This window comes from Amphiura filiformis, chromosome 3 (assembly GCF_039555335.1).
Source record: "Amphiura filiformis chromosome 3, Afil_fr2py, whole genome shotgun sequence".
Classification (NCBI taxonomy): Eukaryota; Metazoa; Echinodermata; class Ophiuroidea; order Amphilepidida; family Amphiuridae; genus Amphiura; species Amphiura filiformis.
The window spans coordinates 20,166,224-20,192,285 of NC_092630.1; the positions used below are offsets into that span (position 1 = coordinate 20,166,224).

Here is a 26,062-nt window from a genome sequence, read left to right on the forward strand (position 1 = left end):
TTCAGAATGCAATTCGATAGGTCTGAGGTGCTCTCATGTCCCACAAAAAATACTGTCGAAACGCAATAAACGCTCATTTTAGATCCCTTAACTTCTGTAAAAGTGAAATTTTCGTGCTACATTTATTTTTACGCTTTTGGCGTTGCAAGCTGCTACCGCGAAAATAACAACGTGCGAATATATTTCTTTTGTGTACAGGCTAATGTAAGGAAACTTAGAATCTTGAATTTAAAAACAAGGAAAACAGATCAAAATTCGCAAAGCGCGAACAATTAATCATGCGAAAATGTCCACTTTCACAGTATTATATAAACTACCATGCATCAAAAGCCGATATATATGCGATCCAATAAGATGAAATTTGCAACCGTGGAGAAAAGCCAATTTTGATATTGTTTGGACCAAAAATGGTTCATCTATGAAGAGATGCATATAGCTTTTAAAAGTCAGAATGTTGCATTAACAATCAACAGATTTTAAATATTTTTAATGTCAAGAACAATCAAATGCCAAAATGCAATAAAAAAATCTGTAGATGTAGTATTTTTGGTGAAAATTGCATTTTTAGCCAAAAGTACTCATGTGTGACATTTTACCCCAAACGGGTCATGTCAAATGCAAAGGTTGGGGGGGGGTTGTGAATTTTTTGTCTAAATTTGGTCATATAATTAAGGAGCTCGATCAAATTATATCAGGTTTCGAGAAGAAAAAAGAAGAAATTGCTGAAATGCAAGAGTCCAGCCGAACTAACTAAAAGTGCTGTGCCAGATCAACCAATCCTGACCATTTATGTCAATTTTAAAGCCAAGAATTTAAATGAGTTAGTTCTTGCGACTGATTTAGCTTGAGTAATACAACCCATGCAAAGTGCATCTTGGCATTATTAACAAGGTTTTGACCAATTACTGAGTAGAGAACCTAATGAGGTGATGTAATGAACTTGTATGTCTACCAAGCAGCAATAGCATTGACATTTTGGGTGATTATGTGATGCTAATTACCTATTGGTTGTTGTGGTCAGTGACTTCACCAGCCAGCAATATGACCAGCACTCATTAGCAGCGCAAACATGCTCATCCATCAAAGACATGGTTCTTTAACACAATAATGTATGATTTTTTAAAGCCATATTGTAACATTTCCATAAAAAAATAGATTAGTATTTCTTTTTCATAAAATGTTAGCTTTTACTGTCAGATATGTCACCTTTCAATTTGGAGCCGAACAACTGAAGTAAAGCAAAGAAAATTGGAATTTACTACCAGCGCCATTGTCGCCAATGCTCGTCACTCCATCTGTCGTGCTACGGTATGTTCCTTTGATGTGTGTGTGACCGTTCCGCATGTTATGAACATCGCGTACGCGTTCGACTAATATTTCCATCATAATAATTAAACAACAGTTCCTGTGTTTGATTCAAAATCTTGAATTTTGACAAAACTACAGCGCCTAGAGTCTTGATTTGTGCAGGGTATGTTAATTTAATAAAGTACATTATAATATAATCAAGTAAAGAACAGAATTTTGAAAAGTATATAGAGGGCATCCTCCTCAGCAAATGTTACAATATGGCTTTACATAAATTCAGTCAACTGTTTTTAAAGCTGATTTTTTGGTCATGTCTCAACTTATATTTGTCAAATTCTTTGTTTGTAATTTTAAAAATTTAGAAAAAAATTGTTTTAACTTTAACACTACCAGAAAAGGCTACACCACAAAGTGACTGCAAGCACAAGTATTCCATGTGATGCGATTGCGTAATCATCCAAATACACATATGTGACCATCCACCACAAAGTGGTAGTAAAGTCGGCTCTAGGTCATTTTCTGTTTATTGCAGCTTTTGAAAGAATTCAACTTCAGCTTTAAAATAACACCTCAACCAGCCTCATCCGACATCTGGAATTGAAGTTATGGTTCATCAAAGGTCAAATTCCTAATATATTTTACATAGAAATCCATATACTGTTTTTGATTGTATCTCAAAATGGAAAATGCCGACTTTACGACCAGTTTGTGGTGGATGGGCACATATAGGCACAAAATGTTGGCTGGCCAAGGTACACACATATACCGTACTGACACGAGTATAGTCCCACCTTCTGCTCTGCCCCGACGGATCCGTGGTTCAAAACCAAAGCAGAAAAAAACAATTCTCTTCATCTTCTTTCTTTGCCCACCAGTAAGACTAGTTAAAAGTAAAACCCATATCCCCTATTAAACACCACAACATGCAGTTATCATTAAGGAACTAATAATATTCATCTTTGCTTTATATCACATACACACCCCGACATTTGTCAAATTCCTTACACTTCTACTGATTAAATAAATGCCACAATGATGAGACTCAAATACTCTGAATTTCCTGAATTGAATTCAACTTGTGACTGCACCATTTTCACAAATGCATGTGCTTTTCATCTGGCCTAGATTCTTCTCCTTAGCCCAGCTTGATGGCAGACATGTGTAATTTTAATTGATATGCAATAACTTAAATTTGTCAGGTGCAGGTCTGAACTCATCACCCTATTGTTGCAGCAATGAAATGCAGCTCATTTATGCATGCAAGGAAATGTCACACATTATGAAATTTGTGAATGGCTATGATTTTCAAAATGTTCATGCTCAGATGTTATTTTTCCTATGTCTTGGAGGAAATGTATCAACATCACATTTGTTGCACCTATTAAAATGAGGTTTCTTACCATATTGTACAAAATCAATGTTCTGCCATAATAATTGTAGTAAACATGGTTTTCAAATTCAAAGGTGATATATGCAGACTTTTTTCAGTCCCAGGGGGGTCACTCCCATTGTGGCCTGTTTAATATCCGCGATAATCAACTTTTGAAAAGCACCCTAAACAAGGATTTAACCCTTTGCTAAAACGATACCCTAAACAAGTAACCCGCGCCTGTTTTCACACCCTAAACAGGGATTTTATTCCTTGCATCAAATTTCATACCCTAAATTTCATTTCCGCGTATTAGCAATTGCAATTTTGCTACCCTATTTTCCAATTTTTCATATTTTTGACACCCTAAACACGATATGTGTGTATCGTGCCTACCCACGAAAAACTACTCTTTTTACGCGTTTTTATTATCGCGGATGGTGTACAGCCCACAATGGAAGTGGCCCCCCGGGCTTTCAGTTCGAGTCGGGATCAGAAAGAAAAAAAATTGTAAACATATTCAAAAACTTTTGAGTTTGAAATTTCAATTGTTACTAGAATTCTGATATATCTATTCCAAGATGGCTGAAAAGTTGATGTAATGAATCATTTGTGTAAATCAACAAAGTAAACAGATGAATCTTGTAAGTTAGGATAGATATGATTCAGAGTTGATCCATGTCACATGCTAATATAATTTTTCTCAACGTTTTATTTTTTTGCATCTAGAGTCTTCCTAAAACAACACCAACAATTGGTGCAGAATTGTTAACCCCCCGAGCACTCCCTGTCGATCTAACGTTGCCTCTGATTGGTCAATTACATGATATCTTTACTTAGAATACTTTGCTTAAATCACCAATCAGAATGGAGCTTTGCAAATAATCCACCCCAGTTTTTTAGCATGGTGAAATTATTCTAACAATGATGCTGATTGGTCCAATTGATAATGAAAACTTTTTTTCGGCCAATCGGCAGGTAGTTCTCATCACACAATGTGCCTTTAAACTGTTCAAATTGTGGGTGTCCTAGAATTGGAGTGTCTCACTTGTCTCCATCCATTGCCTCATTTCAGTAATACTATACAATCAATTGTTTCAGGGCAGACAACTTCAATAAGCTCAACTCTGTCAAGTAGATTAAATGGCATTCTATGAAGAAATTCATTTCATGGTGTTAATTGAAGAGAGTGAAAATAAGAAACTTTACACCCCTTGTGCATCTTAATTTTCCAATTAAGGTCGTGTTCACATTGTCGGACGTACGCCCGGCGCAAGTTGCTAGGAGTAGCGGTAGGTGCTGCCAGGAGTAGGTACAGTTCCGGGGGTACAGTGTGAACGATGGTCAGCGTAAGTTCCGCCAGGCGTACGTCCGACGATTTACTCCTGACAAAAGTCAGGAGTAGCGAGCTAGGTGTAACTTCCGCCAGGCGAAGTTGCAATGTAAACGCAGATTACGCCTGGCACCCGGAGTAAGTTTGACCTTTTGTTGGTCGGAACTAAGAAATTACATATCGCGTGGTTGATAAAGGTCACAGAAACACCGGAAGTGGTAGCCAATGTTTACGCCGACCAGAAGTGAATACTTGGTGGAACTAGTCGGCGTAGTGCTAGGAGTAGGTTAGGTGTGGACACGCGGTAGGAGTAAGGAAAATATTTGTGGAATTTTTATCAATGTAAGCGTAAGTTTACACCGGGTGTAACTCAAAATGTGAACACGACTTAAGGTCTTCTTGAATGTGAGTGTGTATAGTGGCAATTGGAGTGCCTAAATATTGAGGTGTAGATTGATTCAATTTATTGCAGCTAGGTATATACATTGCCAGCTATATGTGACCTGATTCTACAAATTAGATGGGATCAATCAACATCGGATTAGTATTGTCTTATATTGTCTTTGCTGGGTGGGTGGGTGTAGTGGGAGTTGCTGGGAACAAGTTTCAAGTAATTTCAATGGGGATGATAGAAAGGAGAGGAACATATACTGTGTGTCGTCAGTAATAATGGTGGTGATGATGATGATGGAGGATGATGATAATGACAACATCACAATGAGTATATGATAATGATGATGATAGTGGTGGTGCGGTGGCAGCTGTTATCATTATTATTATTATGACTGTTATTATTTATTATTATTATTATTTTTCCCAAGATTCCACATATTTGAATTCCTTACCTAATGCTTCTCTTTCTTTTTGTTTATTTATTTATTTATTTATTGCAGGAAAGTGTGGAGTATATCTTCATAGTGATTTTCACATTAGAAGCTGTTCTCAAGATTGTTGCCTATGGTTACCTCTTCCATGCGGGAGCCTACCTACGAAATGCCTGGAATATACTAGATTTTATAATTGTAGTTATAGGGTAAGTATTTCTTCTTTTTTTCACTAAATATCAGAATATTGGTGGTAAGTATTAAAGTTGCTAAATCTGAGCTATTGAAAACAATAATAATACAGGGGATGCAATCTTTGTCTGTGAGAACACAACAAAAGGCAAAAAATGTTTGAATGTCTTCATCTCAATATTGAATAAAATCACTGCTGTCTTCAGTAGATAGCAACATTATGAGTCCCTAGCCTTTTTTCCCTTCAAAATGACTTGAAGTGGGAGAAAATGTAAATGAACTCATAAAGAAGTCCACCCAAAAGTTGATATGCTCAAACTGCTGAAAAAATTTGGTTTCAATGATGAAGAACTAATCACTGTACGAATGTTATGACTATGCAGATGTTGTCTGCCACTCCTCGTTGACAATAGACTGGCCCCAGTCTCGGTTCAGTTCCATCTCTGGATAATGTAACAATAAATATTTACATAATGCCCTATTCCTGTAACCCCCCCCCCTTAGTTTTCTCAATGCCAAAACCCCATTCCTCTTCATCCACAAATCGACGCCACTGATTACACACACAGTCAGTGCAGCAATATAGAAACATACTCATATTATTAGTCATGTTAGTGAACGCGAAAGTACATTGAGCGCTGAATCCTCGACTGGTCCAATGTGTTTCAGATCTCACTTCCAAATATTCGCTCAACGAAGCCCGGTGATTCTGATGTCAATTACGAAAGCCCCGCCCCAGTTTCAATTCAAATATGGTAGCACAAAGCTATGCCGCGGGATATGACGCAAGATCGGATGGGACACTTGTCAACAACTGAGAGGTATTGAGCTCAAGTGGCACGCTGCCTGATAGACCCATGGTACGCGCAATAATAAAAAAGGCAACCACTCGACTCGGACTTAGGCCTATTGTCCATATTATGTATATTATCGCGTGGCGGTTTGCAAATGTTTGCACATTATTTAGCTAGGGAAGCCTTTTCAAATATCCCCGCGCTGCCAAGCTGCATTGATTGGTCGGATACAATATCGTTGTTTTAGTCGCTTACACAAACGTTAATGTGGTGAAAACATGGACGTGGTATATAGAAAGATTGTGTGACTCCAAATCCGTAAAAGTGAACTCCCAGCATTTTGTGGGAACTGGAAGTGAAATTGCTTACAGACTGGGAGGGTCCATGTATTGGGTTGATTTTTAATGCTATGTAATCTACATTACCAGTCGTTCTCCATGGACCCGAGGGAGGGTCTACGTTGACAACAAATCAAACAAAATTTAAAGAATTTTTTAACTTCAACACTACTAAATTTGATCGCTTACCGGGAGCGCTTTCACAGTATCAACTGTGTTCTGCAGCAGGATGTTATGGCTCTGATGATTTATGGTTTGACAACCTTGGATGTCACGCTTTTAGATGGTGTCAAAGGTGTTTTCCTCATCACCTGATGGCCTTAGGAATGAGAAGGATGTCCCAAACTGGATCTAAGTCCAGTCCAGTGTCTCTGTTCAAGTTCGGTCCTTTTTTTCTGATGTGGTTGGCTTCTTAAACCCTTCTGGAAAATTCTTTAGACTCTCTTCAGCACATTTACATTTTCCCAATCTATTTGATGGGAACAATTACTCCTGCAATATGCTCATGTACAGGGCTGCTGGTCCCAAATCTGCTGTACATGTACATTGTACATGTACAGCAGATTTGGGACCAGCAGCCTTTGATTTGTGTTTTCCAACTTTCTGCCTGTTTCACCAATGTTTATCTATATAGCATCACATACAATCTAAAGAAGAGAATTCATAGACAGTCCCTGACTGCTTAGCTTTTTCTATTGTATGGCACACAAGTGTCATCTAAAGGTTTGACGTCATCATAAATCATCAGAGCCATAACATCTGGCTGAAGATACAGATGGTACTGTGAAAGCGCTCCTGAGAAGTTTTAAATTTAGAAAATTCTTTTAATCTAGTCTATATCACTATACGTAATGATTTTTTATAAAATCAAACAAAGCAATTAGAACAACTCCAAAGACCAGAGATTCACCTCTTATGCTGAGGCGTTGCAAGCTTGCAAACTTGAGCGCCTGTCAGATAGAAGAGAAGATCATTGTCGAAGGTTAGCCGAAAGGCTTGCCAACTGGGCCCATACAAAAGAGCTTCTTTCTCCATCTAGATGAGGAGATTGTGGTCGTACCCTGTGTTTCAGCGCATCCTGCTTGCTGTGTTTCGGGACATTCTGCTTCCACAACAGTCCTATACGGTCCTATACTCTACTTTGAAAAGTTGCTAAACAAGTGTGGTTTTTTTAAAACTTCATGTTTCCTGCATGCACAGTGCAGGTTGTGCAATCCTTTTTTGTGTGAATTCTCATATATGAAGTGTATACAACCTTATCTTTTTTTACAATCCTGTTTGAAAAGTGCAATATGTAATTTTATATCACTCGTCGATTGGTAAGCTTATCTCTTTGGTGCAAAATTCTGCAGTTACGTCGTGTGTCGTCTGCTCGCGAGTAAAAAATTCGCGATCGTAAATCACTGTTTTAAAGTCCCAAAATGTCCGTCGTACGTTAGCCAAGTTATCCATAGGTGCTATAACAGTTCCGTCACCTGAAACTTTGCTGTAGGTTCCATAAAAATGATTCTCGTCGCCAATATTATGTATTTAGGTGGGATTTACCAGAATGGTATAGAGTCCAGTGATTATCAAAGGTCGAAGGCCACGTCCTGGGCGATATCAGGTCCGTATTATGATAAGTAGGGATGGGCGTATTCCCAATATACTACAAAAAGTGCAATATGTAATTTTATATCACTCTTTGTTTTATAGCTGTGAGAATCTTACTAATTTGTACTTTTTGGCTCCCACACATATGTGTGGGGGCCAAAAAGTACAATATTAATTCCTGAATTTGACTTGTTAGTGTATTGCTGTCTCCAGATGACATTGGTTTACTTTGTTCTTGTTTATTCATTGCATTAAAGTGACAATGGTTCAGTTCATTTTTTTTTCAAATCATCATAAAATTACAAACAACATACTAATAATTAATAGATATGTAAGGTTCAGAGTATACATGAGGAAATACATAGAATGGGTGAGATGATGGATGAGGACACCACTGCTGAGCGTGAGATGCAGTGCTCTCGGCCAAAATTGACAAATAAATAATAATATGGAATTAAGTACTACATAGGTACATACAGGTGCCTACAATAAGTCCATTAAAACATGTTTCTTCAACTTCCTATGTATTTTATTGTTCTGAGCAACACTAATATGACCATATCTCTAATTTCCAGCAAAATGAAGCTCAGAAAGTGGTGCATGAAATGAAATTGAAAAGTGAATTTTGATTTTGCTCAACAAACGACTTATTTGATCACATCAAAAATGTCACAATACAGTTTCAGCATCTAAACACAACAAATTTCTATTTTAATTCTATTAAAATGTGCTGGCTTGAAAGACATACATGCAGTTAGCTATGTGTATCACATCTAGCTATATATATAATGTTACAGTATACCATAAAAATGTATCATAACATGACAGGCTCCCATCTAAATATTACTTGTTATTATGAGCTATTTATGTTCAGATCATATTGAATTTGTTGTGTGAAGGGAAAAAGGTAAAAGAGATTAGTCCATTTGAATAGGAAGCCAGCCAGGAGCTACGGCGATGTCGTCAATTATGGCCTTGAGAAGGGCAGATTTAGTGCTGTAGCTACTGTCAGAGGATGATTTAAGGAAGCCCCATCATGCACTGTAAAAGTGTTATCACTAGAGTTTCAACTGCCACTTTACTTTTCAAATCCCATTGAACTCTGTGCAAAAGATGTTGTTTTAGAATTGCCCGTGTGTCGTCATTACTTGGTCGAATTTAGATCTAAAGTGATGTATGCATGAAGGATAATTCACATCTTCTGTAGATAACATAAAATGTGAAATCGACCAACCTTTTAAGGTTACACGAAGAAACGATATAAAAACGATAAAAGACGATAAAGTTGTTCTCTAAAACCGCTTTTCTCAGCAATCAAATATCGCAGTGAGTCAAATGTTGGTGCATGGATGTATCTTTACATTATTTTTGTGTGTTTATAAAAAATTTAGAATCCGTTTGAAAATCCTTCGTTTAAATCATTTTTACGCACCATGTTCACAAGATCAAAAGCACGTTCCATGCAGTTTTTTTCAAATGTTCGCTCCGTATAAAACCACGCCGAGTGATTGTTTTCTCCTTTTTTGTATTGTACTACAAATCGATTAAAGAAATAATGTTGCCATGGGGAAGAACCAAATACAGTACCGATTAAATTTAAAAAGCCCGCTTTTTGGGGAACATTTTCGAGAATCTTGTCTGAGAAAAAACTGTTTTGTGAAATTATCGATATCTTGATAACGGGCGTTAATTTAGACATCTGAATACCTACATTATTTCTCAACATTCTGCCAATTGCTATCCCATTTGATTTTCACTCCAAATTGAAGATAGTATTGCAAAAAACGAGGTTTTTCCTCCATCACTTCGTTCAAAATTTCAGCGCCGACATGCGTGTTTATTCTAAGAGCCATTGTGCGGACGCGATTGTAATCATTAAGTAATTGCATCAATAGTTACATATACGCTTCGAGAACAAGAAATTTCGTAAGCTGATGTATGGGCGTTGGACTGGGAATCTGTTATGAACAATTTTTGTGGGTTCGAGTCCCGTGTGGCTGAATTTTCTTTCCTTTTTTTTTCTTTTCTCATTTTTACTTTCTTTCTTTCCTCTTTTCTTTCTCTTTTTCTTTTTTTTTTTTTTTTTTTTTCTTTCTCTCTTTCTTCCTTTCTTTGTCGTTCTTTTTTTTTCTCTCTCTCTCTTTCTTTCTCTTTTTCACTATTTCTTTATTCTTTCTTGCTCCTTTCTTTTTAGTTTTATTTGATTGATTCGCTGACTGCAGTGAATCGTGATTGATTGTTTTTCACTTTATATAATTCAGAAATTTGTAGGCCTGCTAAGTCTGTCTTTTTTTTTATTCTTCCCAAATTCGATTTGCAAATAATTGCTTTTTGATACTGTTGTTGATGTTATATTTAAAATTTATAAAATCCTTATGAAAATTGCCGAAAACGGCTTGTGCCCTCCCTCGGCATCCGACCCGCATGCCGCCCTCATGACACCCCGCCCGCCCCGACTCACGAGCTCCGGGCACGAGCTAAGCCAAGTTTCATGTCTTGACCGTGGATCAATATTCTATTGTAAAGTAGGCCTACGTCCCAGTACGCTTGTTCATTTTCTGCATGGCTGTTTCTGTTATGAACTTACGCCCTCTGAAATCAAGCGCATGAAAAACTCTCGGCTAACCTTAAAGGTGTTTTTATTGTAAATATATCTGTCCAAATTCAAATTTAACCATGCACGTGTGTAGGCAGTGGGCGGACAGTGGTGTCATGTTCGCTCACACAGCTGTGCTAACCGCAAGACTTGCTGGGAAGTGCTTAAATCATCCTCTGCTACTGTATAGGGCATATTTTAGATTTGTATTTTCACTATATTTGTAAATAAGATGATAAGTGCGAATTTACACAACATCCATAGCATATATTTAGTCATATAGTGAAGTGTTTTTGACTGAAGAAACTTGTGAAATTAGTAGCCTGCAAAAATGCTGAGATCTGAGAATCATGAAAAATTATACCTCCATAAATTTAGTGCTATTCAGAATGGACTGTAACATCATCCCTTCAGGGATTACATGGAAGGTTTGACACTGTGAGATCAATTGGAAATAGAAAATAGACTGGTGCACCTTGGGGATTGGAGTAGTAGTCAAATATCATAAGGTCAAATTGCCTCTGTGGAATGTGTCAGTTTGGGTTCAAGAAATTTGTACTCTGGTTATTCGCTGTAGAAGTAGTTATGTAACATGATTAATTACCATTCGCCGTTGAAGTCGAATAGATCGCACTGCACTACAACGTTCACGCGGTACCTATGCATTGAACCATAGATGTCAAAGAAAGGCTGATCACTCGCACCTGCAAGATTCAATCTATGTATTCAATCTATGTTTGCAGACATACACATGTGATTAGTGCAATCTGCTTGTAGTGCAGGGCGATCTATTCAAAAATTGTATTCATCTATTGCTATGGTAGTTAATCCGATTATTACATCACTTCAACAGCGAATAGTAATAAGTGCATACTGTCTTTGAATGTATCACCCTGCACTATAAGCAGGTTGCACTCATGACCTGTATATGACTGTATCATAGCTTAAATACAATTATGCTCTTTTCAAAGATACTAATCTTATAGGTGTGAGTGATCAGCATGATATGAATATTCTATAGAATTATGATCCAGGTCTTTATCCCTGTTCTTTGATAATATATGTGCAATGCAGTGGAACGTAACATCAAGTGCAAGGGTGACACATTCAACCATTGCTATGGTAATTAATCCGGTTGCATAACTACTTCTACATTACCATGCTATCTACAGTAGGAAGCAGATATTGTAGTAGATTTCTTCAACATTACCGTGCTATCTTCAGTAGAAAGCACATACTTTAGTAGATTTCTCAACATTACATGCTATCTTCAGTAGAAAGCACATACTTTAGTAGATTTCTTCAACATTACAGTGCTATCTACAGTAGAAAGCACATACTTTAGGAGATTTCTTCAACATTACCATGCTATCTTCAGTAGAAAGCACATAGTTTAGTAGATTTCCCCAACATTACCATGCTATCTTCAGTAGAAAGCACATAGTTTAGTAGATTTCCTCAATATTACCATGCTATCTTCAGTAGAAAGTGCATACTTTAGTAGATTTCCTCAACATTACCATGCTATCTTCAGTAGAAAGCACATACTGTTGTAGATTTCTTCAACATTACTGCACTATCTTCAGTGAGAAGCACATACTTTAGTAATTTCCTCAACATTACAGTGCTATTGTCAGTAGAAAGCACATACTTTAGTAGATTTCTTCAATATTGCCATGCTATCTACAGTAGAAAGCACATACTTTAGTAGATTTCTTCTACATTACTATGCTATCTTCAGTAGAAAGCACATACTTTAGTAGATTTCTTCAATATTACCATGCTATCTACAGTAGAAAGCACATACTTTAGTAGATTTCTTCAATATTACCATGCTATCTACAGTAGAAAGCACATACTTGAGTAGATTTCCTCAATATTACCATGCTATCTTCAGTAGAAAGCACATACTTTAGTAGATTTTCTCAACATTACATACTTAAATAGATTTCCTCAACATTACCATGCTATCCTCAGTAGAAAGCACATACTTTAGTAGATTTCTTCTACATTACTATGCTATCTTCAGTAGAAAGCACATACTTTAGTAGATTTCTTCTACATTACCATGCTATCTACAGTAGAAAGCACATACTTTAGTAGATTGTCTCAACATTACCGTGCTATCTTCAGTAGAAAGCACATAATTTAATAGATTTCTTCAACATTACCATGCTATCTTCAGTAGAAAGCACATACTTTAGTAGATTTCCTCAATATTTCCGTGCTATCTTCAGTAGAAAGCACATACTTTAGTAGATTATCTCAACATTACAGTGCTATCTTCTGTAGAAAGCACATACTGTAGTAGATTACTTCAACATTACTGTGCTATCTTCAGTGAGAGACACATACTTTAGTAATTTCCTCAACATTACAGTGCTATCTTCAGTAGAAAGCACATATGTTAGTAGATTTCCTCAACATTACTGTGCTATCTGCTATCTTCAGTAGAAAGCACACACTTAAATAGATTTCCTCAACATTATCATGCTATCCTCAGTAGAAAGCACATACTTTAGTAGATTTCCTCAATATTACCATGCTATCTTCAGTAGAAAGCGTATACTTTAGTAGATGTCTTCAACATTACTATGCTATCTTCAGTAGAAAGCACATAATTTAATAGATTTCCTCAATATTACCATGCTATCTTCAGTAGAAAGCGTATACTTTAGTAGATGTCTTCAACATTACTATGCTATCTTCAGTAGAAAGCACATACTTTGGTAGATTTCTTCAATATTACTGTGCTATCTTCAGTAGAAAGCACATACTTGAGTAGATTTCTTCAACATTACTATGCTATCCTCAGTAGAAAGCACATACTTTAGTAGATTTCTTCAATATTACCATGCTATCTACAGTAGAAAGCACATACTTTAGTAGATTTCTTCTACATTACTATGCTATCTTCAGTAGAAAGCACATACTTTAGTAGATTTCCTCAATATTACCATGCTATCTTCAGTAGAAAGCACATACTTTATTAGATTTTCTCAACATTATATACTTAAATAGATTTCCTCAACATTACCATGCTATCCTCAGTAGAAAGCACATACTTTAGTAGATTTCTTCAATATTACCATGCTATCTACAGTAGAAAGCACATACTTTAGTAGATTTCTTCTACATTACTATGCTATCTTCAGTAGAAAGCACATACTTTAGTAGATTTCCTCAATATTACCATGCTATCTTCAGTAGAAAGCACATACTTTAGTAGATTTTCTCAATATTACCATGCTATCTTCAGTAGAAAGCACATACTTTAGTAGATTTTCTCAATATTACATACTTAAATAGATTTCTTCTACATTACTATGCTATCTTCAGTAGAAAGCACATACTTTGGTAGATTTCCTCAATATTACCATGCTATCTTCAGTAGAAAGCACATACTTTAGTAGATTTTCTCAACATTACCGTGCTATCTTCAGTAGAAAGCACATAATTTAATAGATTTCATAACATTACCATGCTATCTTCAGTAGAAAGCACATACTTTAGTAGATTTCCTCAATATTTCCGCTATCTTCAGTAGAAAGCACATACTTTAGTAGATTTTCTCAACATTACCGTGCTATCTTCAGTAGAAAGCACATAATTTAATAGATTTCCTCAACATTACCATGCTATCTTCAGTAGAAAGCACATACTTTAGTAGATTTCCTCAATATTACCATGCTATCTTCAGTAGAAAGCACATACTTTAGTAGATTTTCTCAACATTACCGTGCTATCTTCAGTAGAAAGCACATAATTTAGTAGATTTCCTCAACATTACCATGCTATCTTCAGTAGAAAGCACATACTTTAGTAGATTTCCTCAATATTTCCGTGCTATCTTCAGTAGAAAGCACATACTTTAGTAGATTTTCTCAACATTACAGTGCTATCTTCTGTAGAAAGCACATACTGTAGTAGATTTCTTCAACATTACTGTGCTATCTTCAGTGAGAAGCACATACTTTAGTAATTTCCTCAACATTACAGTGCTATCTTCAGTAGAAAGCACATACGTTAGTAGATTTCCTCAACATTACTGTGCTATCTGCTATCTTCAGTAGAAAGCACACACTTAAATAGATTTCCTCAACATTACCATGCTATCCTCAGTAGAAAGCACATACTTTAGTAGATTTCCTCAATATTACCATGCTATCTTCAGTAGAAAGCATATACTTTAGTAGATTTCTTCAACATTACTATACTATCTTCAGTAGAAAGCACATACTTTTGTAGATTTCTTCAATATTACTGTGCTATCTTCAGTAGAAAGCACATACTTTAGTAGATTTCTTCAACATTACTATGCTATCTTCAGTAGAAAGCACATACTTTAGTAGATTTCTTTAATATTACCATGCTATCTTCAGTAGAAAGCACATACGTTAGTAGATTTCCTCAACATTACTGTGCTATCTGCTATCTTCAGTAGAAAGCACACACTTAAATAGATTTCCTCAACATTACCATGCTATCCTCAGTAGAAAGCACATACTTTAGTAGATTTCCTCAATATTACCATGCTATCTTCAGTAGAAAGCATATACTTTAGTAGATTTCTTCAACATTACTATACTATCTTCAGTAGAAAGCACATACTTTTGTAGATTTCTTCAATATTACTGTGCTATCTTCAGTAGAAAGCACATACTTTAGTAGATTTCTTCAACATTACTATGCTATCTTCAGTAGAAAGCACATACTTTAGTAGATTTCTTTAATATTACCATGCTATCTTCAGTAGAAAGCAGATACTTTAGTAGATTTCTTCAACATTACTATGCTATCTTCAGTAGAAAGCACATACTTTAGTAGAAATTCAAGGTGTGTGCTTTTAACAATAATTGTACCCAGCAGTGGTCTAAAAAAGAAAATATTGGCATATGGTAAAATGTATGAAATACTCTGCAAAGGATTTCAAGAAATCTTTGCATTCATTGGGAATTGCCATATTGAAATTGATTGTGAAATTGATTTGTTTTGGTTTTATCTAGAACACTGTTTGTGACCTACATGCAAAGCAAAGGAAAGGAAAGGTACTATTTGGAAGCTATATGGCTTAACACCTCAAGTGTTATGGTACAATTCAATACCTATGAAACCACACCGTGTAGTCTTACTACCCGCAAGTGCATATAGCACAACAGGTGAATTGTACAGCATTCCAACACACTGCCCAGAGATAAATTGATCAATGTGAGCTGTCTTGGATTTTTCATGGCTATTGATGCCTAGGTTCAGTAGGAAAGTAAATGAGAAGGTCGTCTTGGTTACCATGGTGATAAAGACTGTGTTATTTGCAACAAAATCAATCCCTTTTTGCGAGGCAGCTTTTCTATTGGATATTTCATAAAACATTGCCATAACAGATATTTTGATTGTATTTATTTGAAAATCACAAGGAGTAAGTGCTATGGTGAAATTGAAAATGTCACCCATTTGTTGCTACTGAATAATTGACTGTATTTGATAAATCTAGGGAAATGTTATTTATTTATTTATTTATTTATTTATGTGTCTAAAGGCTTTTTGTCTTATGCTATGGAATGGAGTAAGACTGTAAAAACATTGCTGTCCATCTTTTATAGGCATATCCACATTCTCAATCTGTTTTTGTAGTTGCTATTAAACAGGAATAAATGTAATAAAGTTGTTACGAGATTATGTGACGTTTTTGTTAAACAACAGAAAAATTATATTTGATTATGTTTTACTTTTGATGTTATTATTGTTTTGTTAAGGGATCCAAAATGAGCGTTTATTGCGTTTCGACAGTATTTTTTGTGGGACATGAGAGTACCTCAGACCTATCGAATTGCATTCTGAATACTGAAGCATGTCTTTCTGATATCAAATAATTTTCATTTTTTTAAATCACAATATAATACAAATTTTATGACAAATTATAAAAATTTGATATTTTTCACATTTTTGATATATAACAGTCCTCGAAGTAAATTATATAAATCTAATGATATATTCTTAAAGTGTATATAGAAGGGAGGAAAAGCCGACGGTCAATTGAAAATTTTGACCTTTCATATTGAAAATATGGATTTTTTTCCCAAAAAGACCTAATTTTTTTGTGTTTTGGGAAAAAAATCCATATCTTCAATACGAAAGGTCAACATTTTCAATTGATCATCGGCTTTTCATCCCACCTACATACACTTTAAGTATAAATCATCAGATTTATAAAGTTTACTTCAAGTACTGTTAAATATCAAAAATATCAATTTTAATGATTTGCCATAAAATGTGTATTAAATTGCTAATTTCAAAAATCAAAATTATTTGATATCAGAATGACATTCTTCGTATTCAGAATGCAATTCGATATGTCTGATGTGCTCTAATGTCCCAAAATAAATACTGTCCAAACGTTCATACCCCAGCCCTTAATGGTTTTATTGCCTTTTAAGTTTAGAAACCCCTGCAAAAATATACTGTTGATAGGGATAGCTAGCATGCATAGAAGATATCTTACCATTCCCAGAATCCTTTGCAATATAATACCTCTCCCATTACTTTGTACAGGTTTCCTTTGTTTTCATTCTGAGAATAGACTGGCTGAACAAGGGTCGCTAGTCAAGAAATAAACATATTTTGCAAGATCTGGATGTATACTTTGTCGACCCATGTGACACAACATAGCAAATCAGTACAAAAAATTGAAATGGAAGAAATGCATTATGGGAAGTGTAAGATATCTTCTGTGGCTAGCATAATAGCCACCACATTGTTTCTAGTTTTTCAATTAACACATTTACTGCTACAACATTTAATGGTTTATTGGTCATGCACAGATCCTGTACACTGTAAATATGTGATACGATCTGCTCCATGGGGGCCAAAGGAGGCACTTATGGAAATTGAGTTAAAACTAACACCAATTTGTGATGCATATTTTCTTATGTATTTTATTGTTTTTTACTCCACATTTTTGCCCTTATCTCAATTTCAAATCTCCCGCCTTTGGCCCCATGGACCAGATTGTTTGGTGGTAGGCCATCATTTTAACCCAGTTGCTTTTTGGCGAGGGGGGAGGAAAGAAGGAAGGAAAAAATAAAGAAGAAGAAGAAGAGAAAACGCTTTCTTGGGCATGGTTTTGAACCACCGACCCCTCTGATGCCAGACACATGCACAGGCCTTACCTTGCCACAGGGGTCTACCTTGGCCGGCCAAGCTTTCCATGCCCATATGTGTGTTCGCATGATGATGCAATTGCATCACGTGGGATTCCTGCCCATGCATATGCTTTATGAATTGAGGTTTTTTAATGTTTGGTATGGTTATGGTTAAGGAAAAGCACCAAATGAAAAAATTGAACCATTCACCTATAACTTCAGCAAGAGGAAAAGTATGTAAACTTACATTAAGTACCATTGTTTATCAGGGGACTATATCAGTAACTTGTTGAATTTCAGAGATAGAATTGCATACAAGGAGCAGTTACTACCACTTTGTAAACATACGTGGTAGACCCTATAGACATCTGCAAGTTGCGATATGTTGTAGATGACAAAAAAAGTGCATTTACTTTTATTTTGTCAATTTGAAGAGATTTATTTGTATGAGCGTGCAGTGCAGTCTGTCTTGTGTACAGAATTACGTCTCTATATAGACAGTCTACTGCGACTTAATGAGGATGTTGCATTAAGGGGTCTTAAACCCATGTATCAGCATTACGTAAAGAATTTGCACAGGGCTGTATTGCATCCAAGTTATATTGATCTTGTGGATGTAGTAGTGGCAGTTTAACAATAGAGGCCGTCAGCGTGACGTCATTTGCCGCCATCTTGTGGGTACACGCTGCGATGGTCGTTCGATCTCCATGCGTGATGATGCGTGATAACAGCTGCGTGCAAGCTGCGCGTAGTGTCCGACGCATGAACACGCGTATCATTTGTACCCACAAGATGGCGAAAGGCTGACGGCCTCTATTGTGATCAGGCAACATGAATATAATTTAAATCTAAAATCAAGTGTGAGATATGATCAAAATAATATTGTGTTGTCTATATGGGAGAGAGTGGTGCATGGTTTGGGGTGAGTAGTGCAATAGGTCTTAGGTTAGCAAGTTCAGTGATCATCAACAGTTAATAAAATGTTGCACTTAAAGGATATGGGGACTTTCTGAATGAATCTAACCAGTCTCTCATGAACACTTTACTTGGGTTAAAATAGTTGTAAAGAAATAAACTTGGTTGGACATATTTAATTTGGAACATTGCAGACCATTTCCTAGTAGTCATGTTTGAAGTTGACTGAGTATGTTCCATGTGGGGAGTGGGATGACCTCCTCATGTGATTTGTATTGGCACATCTACCTTGTACACTTTGCATGATGCGCACTCTCAGGCAGATAGAATTCTGCCACATATCTGACTCACTTTCACAGCACACACATACACTCGGGCAGATAGCAGTCTCCTGCGTGACTAGCCATACATCTGTGCTATTTAACCAACTTGACAGGGAGGAAGTATACACAGGGACCATGGCTAAAAATTCAATACTTAGCAAAGTTTACATGTTCCATTTGTATTATGTTGTTGTAACCTAATTTGCTTTCTAAGCTTCTATACATAGAGTTGTCCCATGCATTGGGATGAGAGATTACCGCAGGCAGGCAGGCAGGGTGCGTTTTGTATCAAGACGATGGGATATTGTATTTTGACTTGAGGGTCCTTTGAATCTATATGAATAGCATTGGCTTTAATTGGATACTTAGTGGCAATTGGATTACCCTATGTGTGTATGCAGTTTCTTGTGTTGCAGGTACTGCTTTTTTTTTCACAGAATGTTTGATGATGGGTGTTTTTTTATATCAGTATATCTAACTCACAGTGCATGTAGTGAAATCAGTTACTCTCTTAAACATACAGTGGTAGTATGTGCTATAATATCTTATTATAATAGGAATGTTATTTAGAAAACAATGTGGTATGGGATCATCAAAGTTCTTTATAGGTATTAATATTGAGAGAGAAGTATATCCCAAGGTATGGAAGAAGTATGTTGATAAATTTTCCAGCATGCAAATTGCACAATGTTGATGAAAGCAAGGTTTTGAAAATGACTCTTCATGGGTACAAATTGATAGGGAAGCACTTTAGCAGGACCCCGGGAGCAGGACTCAAAGGTTTCACCATAATTACCATAATGTAAAAGGTAATTTTGATACCCTAACTGGAGTTAGCAAGTAGCAAATTGGACACCCCAGTAAGTGGCCACTGCCAGAAATTGAACCCTTTTTCTATAAAACAAGCTCCAATGTCTGTGGGGATGTGTGTGTAGGGGTCTGTGGGGTGTAGGGGCTGTCCCGGGGTCTGTGTGGCAGTGTGTGCAGGTTGTTGCATTAACCCTGGCTTTCGTTGATTTCTCCCGCATGCTTTGATGGATTTGAATGGGACTTGGACACGATTATCCTTGGGTACATTGACATGTGTGGTGTCAGAGGTGAAAGGTCATCTAGGGATCACTTTAAGAATGCCACTTGGGGTTTATTTTATTATTATTTTTTTTTTCACTCTTTTTTTTTCTTCTTTTTTTATAAAACATAAAATAGCCCTTCTGGCGGGGACGGGACACATTTTACGCACCGCCCAATTTACTTATCTATATGTGTTAAAATGGAAAGTGGTAATTTAGTCCCCTTTTTTCTGTAAGTCCCACATTTTGTTCTAAGAGTGAGAGAACCCTGACGAAAAAACAAGACATCCCCTCTGTCTCTCCACTCCATTTAGATGCTTCACATATTCTCATGCAATGTTTTAATGTTACTGATGAGGTTTGGGCCACACAGTGACATTATGGGCTTTATTACATAGATTAAATTGAAGTGATGTGGCATTCTTAAAGGAAAGGGTACAATTTTGTTTGAAGTAGATGGTAAGAGGGTGTGTGGTTGATTTTATGTGAGTAATGGAAGTTGATTATTTATGTTCAGTTAGAGGTTTGAAATAAATGCATGTTTTGTTGCAGTTAGGCCAAAAAAAAAATTGTTTGTTTGTCCTCCACCGCCCGCTCCTCAGATGAAGGCCTGACCAATATTTTTTTTCTATTTTTTCTATTTTTATAAAATAAGTAAAATAAAGTTTTTTTCCAGATTTGGAGTATCTCTGGACCTAGCTAGAGCTAAATGCTAAGATCTTTCAAGGTTGAAAATAAAAAAGCCCACCAAATCATTAAAAGACTATGACATGAACACAAATTATAACTTCAACTGCATAAAAAGAAACAAAATGTTTTTTTTTTAAGTCACCATGAATGATTGTAGCATTTAGCTCTAGCAAGGTCCAGGAATCCGCCAAATCCGAAAAAAAATTAAAAAAAAAAAAAAAATCCGCCCCCCCGCCCGTCCTCTTTCAAAGCTGTGGAGGACAAACAAACAAATTTTTTTTTTTTGGCCTTATTCAACCCACAGTGCAGTGGCTATAATGCCAAACTTAATATTCAGTGGATTTCAAGTTCATCCTGTTTTTACAATAAATTGTTATCTTTTGAAATTGAGGATATAATAGAAGAGCCTTACAGAAAGACAAGCATTATTTGTAGTAATTACTGAAGTGTTTATTTGTGTCTAGGTATATTGAGTACTCAAAGTAGAATTGTATTTGGTCTTGATCATAAGATAGCAGAGTATGTGAAGAAGCTATCTTTTTGCTTCTTAAAATAGTGATATTATGAAGAGAATCTGCTGACATTTGCCCTTATTAATCCCTGATTTAAACCGATTTATGTGCAACAAGACCTATGCTTGCATATGCACGTACACCATGTATGGTTATTTTGAATGCTTTCTTATAATGGTGCTCTTTGGTTAAAAGATCTTTGGTTAAAAGAAGGTTCAGAAGTGTCAATGCATTGAATGAATAGCTTGAACCCAATGGGGTAAAGGGATTTTGATGGGCCTAATTTGATTAGGCAAAAAAAAAAAATTGTTTGTTTGTCCATAGAGGCTTATGAAACAGTTGGGTCGGTAGGTCGGATTTTTTTAATTTTTTTTACAGATATTGCACTTGAAACTGACAATTTGAAGACTGGTAAATAAGTCAAAACACACAGCACTTTACTGGTTTAACTCTTGAGATGGTTCTGCATGTTATACTGTTCATTTTCTTTACATTTTCTTTCTTTAAATTTTATATACTAACCACTGTTTTATACGGTGTCCCATCAATGCCAAAAAAAAAAAAAAAAAATTAAAAATTCCAAAAAAAAAAAAAAAAAAAAAAAAAAAAAGACACAGTCGGGACCAGGGTACACGGTCGGTCGGACGTGGACAAACAAACAGTTTTTTTTGGGGGGGCCTTATGAAACACAGGATGGAATGAAAAATTGAGAAATATGTATGAGAGGAAGGTTGAATGAAAGGAAATACAAAAAGGAGAAAAGATAAATCAGTTTAGGGAGAAATTAAACATGTATAGCAAGGAAGAAAGATTTTTTAAAAATAAGCACAAGGTTTGCAAATAAAGAAATGAAGAAACATAAGGAAATAACATAAGGAAGATGTGTTTGCATTTATCCATACCATGTTTATTATATCATGGTCCAATCCCATTTGGTCCAATCCCAAGTGGGACACGTCCTAAGTGGGACATGGCCCAAGTGGGACTTGGTCTCAGTGGGACATGGCCCCAAGTGGCACATGGCCTTAGTGGGACATGGCCCAAGTGGCACATGACCTAGTCGGACTTGGCCAAGTGGGTGGACCTAGTTTGACATGGCCCCAAGTGGGAATGACCTAAGTGGGACATGGCCAAGTGAGATATGGTGTAAGTGGGACATGGACTATTTGTGAAATTGGACTAACTGGGTCTGGATCAAGTGGGGAGTTGGACTAAAATATTTACATCTCTTAACAACGAAACATAATTTGTAGTGATATAACGAAGCATTAGGTTCCACTACCTGAACAGAATTGATCATGTCTTACCTCCTGTTTTAACCAAATTGACAGTAATAATGTACTCATGTAGTATAGTGAGCTGTCAACATTTAACCACAAATTGCCACACTTTCTGGGAACTAAACACCACAGGCGGTTCGGACTGAAGTTTTTATTCACCATTCATAACCTTATTAATATACGCGAAGCCTGCGATCGAATCAAAAGTAATTGATTGCCTGACCGCGCAATTAGTGCGCGGTCATTAAAAACTCACAATGACTCCGGACGCGCAACAATGACTTCTGCGCGCGCGTGCGTGTATAAGCTAAGCGTTATGGCTTAACGCACACGCCTACGCGATGCTGTCACGCTTCTGTGATTGGTAGCTCTTGTTGTCAGCGCGAATGTTATATTCGCCTGGTCGATTTTTTTGTTGGGTAGGTTACAACAATAAAAACTGGTTATATTTAACAGCGTTTTACGGCATAAAATAACATAAAATGCCATTTTGATTTGTTCACAATAAGATACAACGGTAATGAATGACAATAATAACTTTGCACCATCTATTTTGAGGTTATTGTGTGAAATTGTCGGGTTTTGTTTTGGGCCTCGGTATTTTTCCTCGGGAGCTACCGCTCCCTCGGAAAAATACCTCAGCCCAAAACAAAACCCTCCGATTTCACACAATGACCTCAAAATAGATGGTCGAAGTTATTATTGTCTAAGTAAATATTATTCCTACTGTTTATTTCCGATCTTCGCATAAACACCTCAAAAGAAATAAGTCCCCCTCTGAACATGTCGTCATAACATCGTAAGGTTTCGTTTTGTACCAACAAAACCAACTTTGAAATAATTATATGACTGTTTACTAAGTGCTGTGTGAAAATGAGAGATTTCCATGACTTCAGGGCTGAATGAGCCTAAATTGAAGACAAAAAGTGCCCTTTCCAAAAGTCACAAAGTAGGCCTATGCTTGTTAACTGCAAGACGTATTGGGACAAGGAATGGAACTGACCATCTTACAACTCGCTGTGCTGAACTCTGCACCAAGGAGATTTGCATGGCTGAATGATCAAGAATCGATACACATTACAGTAAATGTTCACTTGGTGAGGATTTTAAACTGCACTCAAACACATGGGGTTTTCCATTAGTAACAAGCCATGAATCAACTTTTGTGACAAGCATAGGCCTACTTTGTGACTTTTGAAAAGGGCAGTTTTTGCCTTCAATTTAGGCTCATTCACCCCTGAAGTCATGGAAATCTCTCATTTTCACACAGTACTTAGTAAACAGTCATATAATTATTTCAAAGTTAGTTTTGTTGGTACAAAATGAAACCTTACGATGTTATGACGACATGTTCAGAGGGGGACTTATTTCTTTTGAGGTGTTTATATTAATTGTAGTCCTGTAGTCGAGTCCACCCTTTTTCCGAGTCCAAGTCCTTAGTGTTTGAGTCCGAGTCTTTGATGTCCAAGTCCTCAATGTCCGAACCTTAATATCATATAAATAATACCTTTATCTCAATTTCTAATTTGCGGACTTTAGCCTTCATGGACCAGATCATGTCACATATCACTTTAATGAAATAACTCTTTAATAAAAGCACTTCAGTGTCAGCGCACAGAGATATCTTTCCATAGAGGTGAATCCATTTTGAAATATTTACACCCCCTTTAAATGTTTTTTTTTTTATTGTAGGCATATAATTAGAAGTTTGAAAATATCACATTTGGATCACCTCTTTATACCATAAACATTCGCCTATTGGCGCTATGGGCTCCCTTGACATAACAGGAATTTTAGACACAAACTGAAAGTGCCCTCCCATAAAAATCCCACCAGTAAATAAGAGCACATACCCTTAATTCTTGTTGTTATTTTTAGAGGAATGAGCTCTCTATTTGTACATGAAATTCACCCCCAAGGCAAAGGAGCCCAGGTGCGCCATTAGGGGAACGTTTACGGTATATTAGTAATAAATTGTCAGTTTTCAGAGTGAAAATGATAGTAAAAAAAGAAGTTTGCTACAAATCAAAGATTAAATTTAACTGTATGACAGTGTATCATGGCGGTGACCGTACTGTGTCCATGTAGGCCCTACTAGTCATTAGGCTCATTTGCATACTACATACTAAAATCATACATATGTACTCCGGACATGCACAATCTCACTGCGCATATCTCATTACGCACATATCGCCACACAAAACTAGACAAAATAGACAATATTGAGAGCTCAAGATTCCTGGATGGTGATTGACTGACAACGCATTGAGTCGTACGTAAGTTCCTTTTAGCAGTGCTGATTTTCTGTATGGATACAACGCTGTACAGCGAGACATTACGCCCATTCAGCAACGAACTGGTCCTGACCCACACATACGGTTTTGTAAACAGTATCGGTCTTATGTCCACTAAACTTGACTTGTGTATTCATGCCAATTTTGATAGGGTGTTTTTTTTTTACTGAAAAGGTTTCCATATGAACATTTGATACTTGTGATAAGAAATTTCTGTGAAACTGACATGTTTTTATTTCTCTTTGTATTGCAGATTGGTGAGCACAGTTCTTGCCAAAACAATTACCAGCGTCAATGGTTTTGATGTGAAAGCTTTGAGAGCTTTCAGAGTACTCCGCCACTACGGCTGGTCTCGGAGTGCCTAGTAAGTACCATGTTTTGTGATTTTTCTTATCAATATGAAGTCAATCCCATTTTCTTCAGTAACACAATCTACCCCAATCAGGTTGACCGTAACTGTGCCCAGGGTTTTTTTGCTATCGGAAGGGAAAGAAGAAACAAAAAAGGAGAGAAGATGAACAAAGAGGTCACTTGTACCCCGGGATTCAAACCTTGGACCCCTTGCATGCCACGCAGAAGATCACTGGCCTCTAGCCATGGGGGTTATGCTGGCCGGGCTGGCGATTACCTGGGTATATATGGCTTAGGCTGATTGCGTCATGTGGAATGCATGCACAAGCAGTGGTTTTCATAGTGAGCTTTAGTGAGTTCTGGTTGGGTTAGGGTTAAAGTAAGCAATGGTGAGAGTATGACACAAGAACAGATAGGACAATAGAGGCCGTCAGCGTGACGTCATATGCCGCCATCTTGTGGGTACACGCTGTAATGGTCGTTCGATCTCCATGCGTGAGCAGCAAAATCATCGCGTTGAGGCGTGGTAACAGCTGCGTGGCAAGCTGCTCCCTGCGCGTAGTGTCCGACGCATGAACACACAGATCATTTGTACCCACAAGATGGCGAAAGGCTGACGGCCTCTATTGTCTCCTGCATATGCTGCAATTGTAACCAGATATGCTATAGGCTGATCCAGTTGTTAATATTTAATATAGATATCAACATTTGAAAGTGTCATTTTGTGACAAGTTTATGAGAATAACAGCTCACATTTCATTTTGTTGACATCCGATCCAGTATCATTTAATAATACTGGCTTCTGACCATCAAGGAATATAAAAGGATGTATCACAGTGCCATGTGAATATGTTATGGGTTATCTGCTATATCGCATTATCATTTATGTGCATTGAAATGTTGTACTTGTGAGTTTGAATGATTTTGAGCACTTGAAAAAAATAGTCTGTATATAAAAGAAATAATGTTTTGATCCCCTCTGTTAAAAACCAGATTTTGACCCCTGTGGAAATATTAATAATGGTTTGGTCCCGATAGAAAATCGATATAATATATATATATGGGTTGCTATGTGTGTTTTATTCTGATTGTTTACCATGGACAGTGGGCACCCATTTGGTGGGCCAATCAGCGATCATGT

The 26,062-nt window shown here is 36.7% G+C and overlaps 1 protein-coding gene across 1 annotated transcript in view; it reads left to right on the forward strand.

The window, feature by feature from the left end:
• The window catches only part of LOC140147111 (muscle calcium channel subunit alpha-1-like), a 117,547-nt gene extending 92,612 nt beyond the window's left edge, over positions 1-24,935 (forward strand). The window contains exons 2-3 of the mRNA XM_072168888.1: positions 4,904-5,043; positions 24,824-24,935. Of these exons, the coding sequence (XP_072024989.1) occupies positions 4,904-5,043; positions 24,824-24,935 (252 nt within the window). The remainder of the gene's footprint in view (positions 1-4,903; positions 5,044-24,823) is intronic.
• The last annotated feature ends 1,127 nt before the right edge of the window (positions 24,936-26,062 follow it).